Raw genomic sequence first — 11,741 nt, 5'->3', positions numbered from 1 at the left:
CGGATCGATACAGCGTCCGCATTACTGAATACGCCGCACCGATCCGCCTGTTAATCTCACCATCCACTCTTTCCTCACTTGTGAACAAGACTCCGAGGTACTTGAACTCCTCCACTTGGGGCAAGATCTCCCCCCCAACCTGGAGATGGCACTCCACCCTTTTCCGGGTGAGAACCATTGACGTGGTTTGATAAATCTCACTCACAGTGTGATTTATCAAACCTGAAACTCTAGCAGCCTATATTTAGCTTGTTTGGAAAGTACATGTAGGCACAGTTACGCACAAATGGCGGCACTGATAGACGATGGAGAGAGAGAACCTTCAGTGCTTGTGTCGACAATCAAACACAAATATTTGACTTATTGTCACTCCAGCAATTCTATATTTGAGATGATGGACTTTTTCTAATGTTAGTTTTTTCATATAGGAAATTTATTGAATATCTAAATAAAAATTCTTGCAATGTGCATTTTCTTGCGTCCGGATCATTCCAGCGCATCACCGCAGTTGCCGGTCATGCGGTCTTCCGTGTGCTACAAATAGGTTCTGTCGTCTAAATGGCGCTTCTGTATTGCCCAGAAAAGGTGTTGCATGTTGAAGAACACAGAAAAACACCACGGGTCGGCGCATGATGCGCAGGAAATGACCGTCTCCATGGTGACAGCCGGCAGTACATGCAGAATCCTCATTTAAATCGGGCGGTCTGCACCTTCTGCACCTGCTCCTTCGCTTAGAAAGGAGCCAGCTTAGGTGGTTCGGGCATCTCGTGCGGATGCCTAACAAGCGTCTCCCTAGGGAGGTCCTCGTTTCACGTCCCACTGGGAGAAGACCCCGCGGCGGGCCAAGGACCAGATGGGAGGATTACATCTCCTTTCTGGCCTGGGAACGCTTCGGGATCACCCAGGAGGAAGTTGCTAATGTTGCTCTGGAGAGGGAAGTCTGGGGGTCTCTGCTGGAGCTGTTGTGCCCGCGACCCGATTCCGGATAAGAGGTTGAAGATGGATGGTCTGGACCATTTTTGCAATTGCGCAAGCAGTCTTAGCAAATCACCTGCTAGTACTACACACAATTTTATAGTTACACACGCTGTTTAGCACTCTCGGTGGATCTGGCCGTTGTTATCTTTATGAAGAAGAAGAACAGCAGGTAGCTAGTCACTCATCTTCATGCTTTTTGTAACATCAAGGAGTTATTTAGGCGACGGTGTGGCGCAGTTGGGAGAGTGGCCGTGCCAGTAACCTGAGGGTTCCTGGTTCAATCCCCACCTTCTACCAACCTCGTCATGTCCGTTGTGTCCTTGAGCAAGGGCCTTGCATGGCAGCTCCCGCCATCAGTGTGTGAATGTGTTTGTGTGAATGGGTGAATGTGAAAATAGTGTCAAAGCGCTTTCAGTACCTTGAAGGTACAAACCCCGTTTCCATATGAGTTGGGAAATTGTGTTAGATGTAAATATAAACGGAATACAATGATTTGCAAATCCTTTTCAACCCATATTCAATTGAATGCACTACAAGGACAAGATAATTGATGTTCAAACTCAAACTTTTTTTTTTTTTTTGCAAATAATAATTAACTGAGAATTTCATGGCTGCAACACGTGCCAAAGTAGTTGGGAAAGGGCATGTTCACTACTGTGTTACATGGCCTTTCCTTTTAACAACACTCAGTAAACGTTTGGGAACTGAGGAGACACATTTTTGAAGCTTCTCAGGTGGAATTCTTTCCCATTCTTGCTTGATGTACAGTTTAAGTTGTTCAACAGTCCGGGGGTCTCCGTTGTGGTATTTCAGGCTTCATAATGCGCCACACATTTTCAATGGGAGACAGGTCTGGACTACAGGCAGGCCAGTCTAGTACCCGCACTCTTTTACTATGAAGCCACGTTGATGTAACACGTGGCTTGGCATTGTCTTGCTGAAATAAGCAGGGGCGTCCATGGTAACGTTGCTTGGATGGCAACATATGTTGCTCCAAAACCTGCATGTACCTTTCAGCATGAATGGTGCCTTCACAGATGTGTAAGTTACCCATGTCTTGGGCACTAATACACCCCCATACCATCACAGATGATGGCTTTTCAACTTTGCGCCTATAACAGTCCGGATGGTTCCTTTCCTCTTTGGTCCGTAGGACACGACGTCCACAGTTTCCAAAAACTATTTGAAATGTGGACTCGTCAGACCACAGAACACTTTTCCACTTTGTATCAGTCCATCTTAGATGAGCTCAGGCCCAGCAAAGCCGACGGCGTTTCTGGGTGTTGTTGATAAACGGTTTTCGCCTTGCATAGGAGAGTTTTAACTTGCACTTACAGATGTAGCGACCAACTGTAGTTACTGACAGTGGGTTTCTGAAGTGTTCCTGAGCCCATGTAGTGATATCCTTTACACACTGATGTCGCTTGTTGATGCAGTACAGCCTGAGGGATCGAAGGTCACGGGCTTAGCTGCTTACGTGCAGTGATTTCTCCAGATTCTCTGAACCCTTTGATGATATTACGGAGCGTGGATGGTGAAATCCCTAAATTATTTGCAATAGCTGGTTGAGAAAGGTTTTTCTTAAACTGTTCAACAATTTGCTCACTCATTTGTTGACAAAGTGGTGACCCTCGCCCCATCCTTGTTTGTGAATGACTGAGCATTTCATGGAATCTACTTTTATACCCAATCATGGCACCCACCTGTTCCCAATTTGCCTGTTCACCTGTGGGATGTTCCAAATAAGTGTTTGCCACCTCTCCCAACTTCTTTGTCACGTTTTGCTGGCATCAAATTCTAAAGTTAATGATTATTTGCAAAAAAAAAAAAAAAGTTTATCAGTTTGAACATCAAATATGTTGTCTTCGTAGCATATTCAACTGAATATGGGTTGAAAATGATTTGCAAATCATTGTATTCTGTTTATATTTACATCTAACACAATTTCCCAACTCACATGGAAACGGAGTTTGTATTTTGCGTAAAAAGAACGGAACCGTGTCCTTAAAACAGAGGTACGTACCGTTACACCCCAAGTTGTTCCAGACCCTTTCTAATGTTTCTTTCCCATAATCCTCCGACTCCGCATTTAAACCAACACGGTTCTTTCACTCTCATTCCCAAAACGGCAGCCTTCAGCGTCTCTCTTTTTTCATGTTTGCTCTCTCCATCCGAACATCTATCTATCCATCACTCCGGCTCTCTCTCTCCCACTCATTAGTCTCCCCATGTGGCGGTTGGTGTCTCATGTCTTTGTCAGAGCTGTTATCACTGCTGTCAGCTCCTTTTGGCGAGAACAAAGTCGTCCTCTACTCACGACGCCACAAAAAGACACGAGAGAAATGAAAGGAAAGAGCCTGGGCTAAAAACAAAGAGGCAGGAAGGAGGAACAATGGAATTGGGTGAAGTAATCCGGAGTAAAAGGGGGAGCGCGGGGGATCGGAACACGTATCTTCATGTCAACCACGATTGGATGTCATCTGTGGATTATAACAACCGTCAATTTCTGCTTCTGTCATCCCTTCATCTACACGGCAAAGAGCGTAGAGCTATCTCTATACACATGAATTGCTTTCCCTTGGTATTATAAATATATCGCCCTCTACATCAGCTAAGCCTAGGATATCAACCTCAAATAAGTTACTGTGGATTAAGAACAGCAGTTTTTGAAAGACACACAGATAGGCAAAAGAGAAAAATGTAACCATTGATAAGTAGCACTGAAAGAAGAGTCTACTGCAACGTGTCTTACAGTCGTAGAGTACAGGAGAGCATTGTCCAATCAAAACAGTTTCTTCTACTTAGCAAACATATCAGACTTGAACCAGCTGAGGCACAAAGGGTACTTTGGAAACCAAGGACAAAATGGCCGCGGGTCACAGGAGTCGTCACCATAGAGATGGCGCCAGGCATTCATGGCTCGGGGAGTACGACTCCGTGTCATCACGTGTAGGCGTAATCTATGTCAGGGATGCCGCCCTCTCTGTAGCCACGGTTGGTGCCGTAGGTGACGTTGTGGTGGCTGGTTTGGCTGATGATGGTGCCGTTGAGGCTGCCGGCTCTGTGGTTGCTGCGGTACGTCCCGTTAGCATGGGAGGAAGAGGACGAAGAAGGGAAAATGGTGTGGATGTAGGTGACATCCTCCAGTTTGGGCTGCAGAGGCTGATGGGCCATGGCTGTCATCTGGAACCCTGTAGGAGGGGCTCGGATTTCCAAAATGGAATTATCTTTTTTGGTGCCCGATTCTACATAGTCATCGTAATGCTTTCCTCCTCGCCCTCTGTTGTATGAAGTTGAGTCTCCCGACTTGTAACTTGTTCTTTGTCCATACCAGCAGAAAATACCAAAGATTAGCAGAAGACTTACCAATGCTGTAGCGCCCCCAATGATGCCTGCCAGGGGCAGGGCTGACAGCTCTGAGTCCTGTGTGTCCTTATCTGACCCCTCTCCTCTGGAGTTGACCAGCGCCTCTCCAGTCTCTATTTGAGAACAGGCTGGGGCAGAAACTTTATTGTTCGATTCAATGCTGCCTACCCGAGATGTCCCCATGCTGGAGCCCAGAAAAGTCTCCTGTCGTAATGGCAGCAAGCATATGAGATAATGTGAGCGTGGTGTAAGCTGGGTAAGGTGGTACTGCCTCCTCTCTCCGGGAACTAGAGTTTCTGTGATGGACCCGAGTGCTGCGCTGGATCCCAACCTCAGCCAGGATAGACGGAATGAGGGTGCTGGCTGTGGACACAACCAGCTGACCAGCACACTGTCTGAAGAAAGAGCTTTTACAGTCAGCTCAAGGGCCTCTCCAGATACTTGACCTTCTCCCGCGGCAGGCAGAGGCATAACCAGGCCTGGTCGCTTGGCTCGCAGCGTGAAAAGGGAACCTTGGGTAGGGACCAGCAAAGAATTAGTAGTAGTGCTGCCGTGGGGAACTGGAACCACAGCTTGCCCCTCCCCTCCAACACTATCTTCCCCTCCTCCATCCTTTTCTGATGGATTCACCCCGACTCCAGTAGCTGGACCAGCTGGTGGTCCTTCACACTGTTCTATCAGATAGGTAAGGTCTTTAAGGGACTGGCCTTTCACCGCTTCAGGCCCCAGACAAGTCAAACCCCTAACTGTTACAGCAACCCCCCAGCTGTGCAGCCATGCGTGGAGCCAGCGAAGGTTGCAACCACAGTACCAGGGGTTTCCTCGCAGCAGCAACAACTCCAAACTGTCAGTGTCCTTAAGAAGCCCTCGAGGAAGACTGGTCAGATTGTTTCCCGATAGGTCTAGCTTCTGCAGCCGGCGCATCCCGTCCAGTGATCCTCTTGGTATGTGAGTCATCCCGTTATCCTGTAAATGGAGCCGAATAAGATGAGCTGATGGTAGATTGATTGGTGGAGACTGCAAGGCATTTCGGACTAGCGATAGCTCTGTCAGATTAGCGAGGCGGGAAAAGGTGTCATCTGCAATGCGAGTGTTAGCTAGCAGATTCCCATCCAGGACTAGGCGTCGCAAGGAGGACAGCCCTCGGAAGGCATGCGTGGGGATGGTGTTGATTCTGTTGTCGTCTAATCGCAGCTCCTCCAAGGATGCCGGCAAGCCTGCGGGGATGCTTGACAGGTGGTTCCGAGACAGAAAGAGCAGTCGGAGCCGTGGAGTCCCAGAAAAGGCACGCTCCTGGATACTCACAGTTGATATTGAATTATCATCCAAGTGTAAACGCTCCAGCAGCGGTAACTTGGCCAGAGATGATCGTGGTAAAGTTCGTATATTATTATCCTGCAAATGGAGCTCCCGTAATGAAGGTGGGAGGTGTAAGGGAAATTCATCCAATTGATTGGCGTACAGATAAATGACTCGTATAGAAGTACTGCGCTCCAGTGACTGAGGCAGGCCGGCGTTAGTCAGCCGATTGCTCTGCAGGTAGAGGATGGCAGCCGTCAATGGTAAAGGTGGAATCAAACTGAGTCCACGGTCGTTACAGTAGACAAAACCTTCATCGCAGCGGCAGACTGAGGGGCAAACTATCCCTTCATCCCCCTCGCCCGTTTCCAGAGCGATTGCAGCTGCTGCCAGTTCCAGCACCTCGGCCAATAAGGTGAGGCACAGGATTAACAGGAAGAGCCAATCGCGGAGCTCGGCAATGCTCTCAGTCGCCATGTTGGTGTCCCGGCTCCTGAGGGAAAAGAGAGATGAGATGCTCGTTTAAAACTTTTGTAAACTGTTACCACTGTTCTGTTACAACTACAAGTTGTAACATTGTTACATGTGTACATGTCGCCATCGTGTGGTCAGTGCAGTTAATGCATCTTTGAAAAGTGCGAGTTTTGAATCAAACTTTATTGATTGAAAGTTGGATCAGCCAAGCAGAGAAGTTTCCGGTGCCAGCACGTACATGGTGGTTCTTTTTGAAAAAAAATACTGCATATATCTTTTGTTTAAGGTTGCATCGCCGGTTTGTACCAAAAATGTAACTTTGCAACTTTGTTTTTGTCCAAAATATTCCTGATTGGTGATTCGTAAAATGAGTCCTTTGCTGTCGTGTGCCATCAGGGCCAGCAAGACCTTCAGAAATCCATCCATCCATCCATTTTCTACCGCTCGTCCCTTTTTGGGGTCGAGGGGGGTGCTGGAGCCTATCTCAGCTGCATTCGGGCATCATCATAATTAAAGTTAAATAATGTGTTTATTGACTTTCCCTAAATATGTAAAAGTATTCATATTCTCTTCATGTCATATTATGCTCTTTCCAGTGCTGTTGTTTTTAGCTTTAGTTTGTATCCAATCAGAATTCAGCTAGCATATGTTGCCATGCTGTACCAAATCTGCCTTCAGAATCAACAATGTCTGTGCACTGTAAGTGAATGGGCACATACAGTTGATAGATAATTGCCATAGTCAATCAGATCATGAGTTGTTGTCAGTAAGACCTTCTAGCTGGCCTCACCTTGAACGTGACATTTACGCGTCCTGTGATTGGATACTCACTGGGACCGTTAGCGGATGAATTTGAGAACGCATACAGTTGCTAGACAGTTGCGATAGCCAATCGGATCACAAGTTGCTGACAGTAGCCTATCTAGGTAGCCTGATGTTAACAAGACTGTGATTGGATACTCACTTGTCGTTCCAGAGTATCCAATCACAAGTTTCAATTTAGCAGGAAGCGGAATCACAAGTTTCAATTTAGCAGGAAGCGGGAAGTGTTGCGTCGTAGCCATACCGGGCTAGCAGAGAAATCACCAATACTCACTTTTTTTTAACCCACAAAGAAGGAGAACAAAACGTTGATTAGGTGGCAGATATATACTTGCAAAGCCATTTTCAAGAAGGATATTTAAAGAGAAACTACATCTCGTGAGACCATGTCGGCCAACACCGGCGTCGAATAGGTCCTACAAATTGTGATGTCAAATATTTTATTTTTTCACTTTTAATATGTTTTTTGAAATTTTGATTTTGACAGTACCAAATAAGATGTTTTAATTGCTGACGCGGGTTTATTGATTTTTAAATACGCCGGAAAATAACCCGTTTTGTACACTGTTGATGTGTTTCAATGTGCAGTAAATGTGTTTATGTATGGTATTGCTCCAGCAATGGTCATGTGGTGACATCAATAATGCTATTTTGAGAGGGCATCATTGAAGTCATCACTGAAGGCCTAGGTGGGAAACGCACTTGTCCTCTGTCATGTTCATTAGCCATGATTGTCCATGTCGTGTAAGATGTCGTCAGTAGTACAAATCCACATTTGTTTACCTTCTTCATGCCTTGTCAGGTAGCATTACAGCAAATATGTATACACAACATGTACGTATTGACTGTATTGTTTGTCTTTCTTCATTTTCATATGTTAATCCCCTAGAAGGGGGGGGTTACCCACATATGCGGTCCTCTCCAAGGTTTCTCATAGTCATTCACATTGACGTCCCACTGGGGTGAGTTTTTCCTTGCCCTTATGTGGGCTCTGTTCCGAGGATGTCGTTGTGACTTGTGCAGACCTTTGAGACACTTGTGATTTAGGGCTATTTAAATAAACATGGGTGGGATGAGTCCCTGAGGATGCTATATCATAACATATAATGTAGTTTAAACACATATAAACTATTATAGTTTAAAGATACAGTGCAGGCCAAAAGTTTGGACACACCTTTTCCTCATTCAATCTGTTTTCTTTATTTTCATTGTAGATTGTCACATCAAAACTATGAATGAACACACGTGGAGTTATGTACTTAACAAAAAAAGTGAAAACATGTTTTATATTCTAGTTTCTTCAAAATAGCCACCCTGTGCTCTGGTTACTGCTTTTGCACACTCTTGGCATTCTCTCGATGAGCTTCACCTGAAATGGGTTTTCACTTCACAGGTGTGCTTGAAGCTCATGGAGAGAATGCCAAGGGAGTGCAAAGAAACTGGAATATAAAACATGTTTTCAGTTGTACATAACTCCACATGTGTTCATTCATAGTTTTGATGTGACAATCTACAATGTAAATAGTCATGGAAATAAAGAAAACCCATTGAATGAGGAGAAGGTGTGTCCAAACTTTTGGCCTGCACTGTATCTTTAAACTGTAATAGTTTAAATGTGTTTAAACTGCATTATATGTTATGATATAGCATCCTCAGGGACTCATCCCACCCAGGTCACCACTGCCTTGAACTCTTGCCCTCAGGGAGGCGCTATAAGAGCATCAAAGCAAGGACAAATAGACTGAAAAACAGTTTCTATCCTAGAACTCTGCACTTACCCGAACACTCACCACTTTATTAACCTGCTTAACTCTGATAGAGATCTGCTGTGCAATATGTTTTTAACATTTTTATTATGTTTTTAAATGTTTTATTATTGTTTGTTGTCTTACGTAGGTTGTTTTAAAAGCACTGAGCTTGATTGCTGTTTAATTTCGTTGTTTCCATGCAACGACAATAAAGGTATTCTGATATGTTAAACGGTTTGAATATACCTAAACTACAAAATACTACGAATTGATTAACTTAAACAAGTTGAAAAACTTATTCGGGTGCTACCATTTAGTGGTCAATTGTATAGAATATGTGCACTCTACTAATAAAAGTTTTAATCAATCAATATATCTTACACAGTTTGCATATATTTAAACTGTCTGATATAATTTGAATCTCTCTTTCTTTCTGGAAGCTCAAAGAAGAGTTCTCCATCCCCGCACAAACTGCTTAGGAAACTGGGCATGATTTTAAGAATACTTGATGCACATGGCTGAAGATTGCAATGTAAATGTAATCAAGTATTGCTAACAAGTAAAGTTTTTCCCTCTCGATTCGGTGCGGAAAATGCGAGGATTGAGCGGCGAAACATACTTTGGAGAGGCCGTCCATTATTATTTGGGTCAGCGCAACCCGAGAACAAGACAAATGGGCAATTTAACGCGGAGCGAGATGGGAGGTGAAGTGAGAGGCTGAGGAAGATTACCAGAATCAGGGGGAGCAAATAGATGACAGAGATGGAGGAAATTGGACAGTGACAGTTTCCCTCACGAGATTAACTGAAATGGAATGAGTGACATGAAAGTAAAGTGGAGAAATGATTGGGGGGGAGGAAATCCGATTAATTGCACGCGGTGCTGCTGATAGCTGCCAAGGCGACAGTGAAGTCGCAGTGACTGTGCTGGGGTGAAGTCGTTGGAACAACTCGGAGGAAAGCCCACACCAACTATTGTTACTATAACATACTTGCCAACCCTCCCGGATTTTCCGGGAGACTCACGAAATTCAGCGCCTCTCCCGAAAACCTCCCGGGACAAATTTTCTCCCGAAAATCTCCCGAAATTCAGGCGGACTCAGGTCCATACCTGCCCAATAACTGTAGAATGATGGAGGGCGAGTTCTTGGTTTCTTATGTGGGTTTATTGTTAGGCAGTTTTATTAACGTCCTCCCAGCGTGGCAACAACACACAACAACAGCAGTCACTTTTTTGTATACCGTAAAGCAGATCGTCTGCCGTAAACAGCAATGTTGTGACACTCTTAAACAGGACAATACTGCCATCTAGTGCATTTGATGAAAGCACTTTTGTGCGTGCCACACAGCAATGCATCATCAGAGAGGGTTTTCAGCATGGTTAGAAAAATAGTGACAGAGAATAGAACAAGGATGGACAATTCAACCCTTAACTCAACAATGAGTAGATGAGTGTTATGTGTGTGTATATGTGTAAATAAATGAACACTGAAATTCAAGTATTTATTTTATATATATATATATATATATATATATATATATATATATATATATATATATATATATATATATATAATAAAATAAATATATATTTATAGCTAGAAATATACTCCTCCCCTTTTAGCCGCGCCCCCAACCACGCCCCCGTCCCACCCCGACCACGACCCCCCCACTCCCCGAAATCGGAGGTCTCAAGGTTGGAAAGTATGTACTATAACAATCTACAAGGTTAATATAGTTGGCTTCTCTTTCTTCTCGTCCATTTTTCTGCATTCTTTTGTATCTCTAGTTGTCATTACGTATATGCATTGTTGCATTTGAACAACTGTATTGTTGATATTAGGGGTAAATTATTGGTATTGTTCAGTATCAATAGTGATATTTCTATTGGTATTTGTATTGCTCCATTGGTAGTGTAATAATGCTCATTGTCATTTCTGTGTTATTAATATTTACCTGAGGGTTTGTTGATTAGAACATATATATGGCTATACACATACTGTACATATACATTCACTGTACAAACATACATATACACATACTGTACATATACAAGTACATATACATACATACACTCATGCACATAATCACGTTTCATCAAACATATATTAACGTTGTTGCCCTAGGGTAAACTGGGTAACACATGGCACACTGACAAAGCTTAACCTATTGATATTATAACAATCTACAAGGTTAATATAGCTGGCTTCTCTTTCTTCCCCTCCATTTTCTGCTTTCTTTTGTATCTCTAGTTATCATTACGTATATGTATTGTTGCATTTGAACAACTGTATTGTTGATATTAGAGGTAAATTATTGGTATTGTTCATTATCAATAGTGATATTTCTATTGGTATTTGTATTGCTCCATTGGTAGTCTAATAATGCTCATTGTCATTTCTGTGTTACTAATATTTACTTGAGGATTTGTTGATTAGAACATATATATGGCTATACACATACTGTACATATACATTCACTGTACACACATACATGTACACAAACATGTACATATACAAGTACATATAAAGTTAAAGTACCAATGATTGTCACACACACAGTAGGTGTATACTGTTGCGTTTTGGACCAGTTGTTCCTCCTAGGGAATTCAAGTCACAAGTCGCTCCCAAGCTCTTTACGACACTTAAAGCTGAGTTGAAAAACCACCAGAGACAGAATAGGTATTTTGTAATATATTTGCAAAGCTTTGCATATATACATTGACAGAGACAGCATAGAACATTCAGTCGCCCCGCTAAAAATGGTCTGTCCCCCCGACCCACACCCTCTCCCCTCTTAAATCTCTCTAGTCAAAACACATGCACATTATCTCTCCTTCTTACATTCCAAAGTTTCAAGGTTAACACACACAGTTTACTTGCAGACAAACAGAAAGAGAAGAAATGGAAAAACACGAGCAGTTTTCAAATATGACTATGAAATAAAAGAAGTAACACTTAAATTCGGATATATATAAATATCTGCTTCCGACAATACATACATACACTCATGCATATAATCATGTTTCATCAAACATATATTAACTTTGTTGCCC

The 11,741-nt window shown here is 43.3% G+C and overlaps 1 protein-coding gene across 2 annotated transcripts in view; it reads right to left on the bottom strand.

Moving 5' to 3' along the window:
- Positions 1 to 1,971: 1,971 nt before the first annotated feature.
- Positions 1,972 to 11,741, bottom strand: part of flrt1b (fibronectin leucine rich transmembrane protein 1b) — a 125,704-nt gene continuing 115,934 nt past the window's right edge. For both annotated transcript variants that reach the window (XM_061930363.2, XM_061930364.2), the window contains one exon: positions 1,972 to 6,136. In XM_061930363.2, the coding sequence (XP_061786347.1) occupies positions 3,922 to 6,120 (2,199 nt within the window). In that variant the 5' untranslated portion in view covers positions 6,121 to 6,136 and the 3' untranslated portion in view covers positions 1,972 to 3,921. The remainder of the gene's footprint in view (positions 6,137 to 11,741) is intronic.

This window comes from Nerophis lumbriciformis, linkage group LG36, assembly GCF_033978685.3.
Source record: "Nerophis lumbriciformis linkage group LG36, RoL_Nlum_v2.1, whole genome shotgun sequence".
NCBI classification, from domain to species: domain Eukaryota; kingdom Metazoa; phylum Chordata; class Actinopteri; order Syngnathiformes; family Syngnathidae; genus Nerophis; species Nerophis lumbriciformis.
Note: the sequence above shows the minus strand (reverse complement) of the source record. Positions and strands in the feature narration are given on the sequence as shown.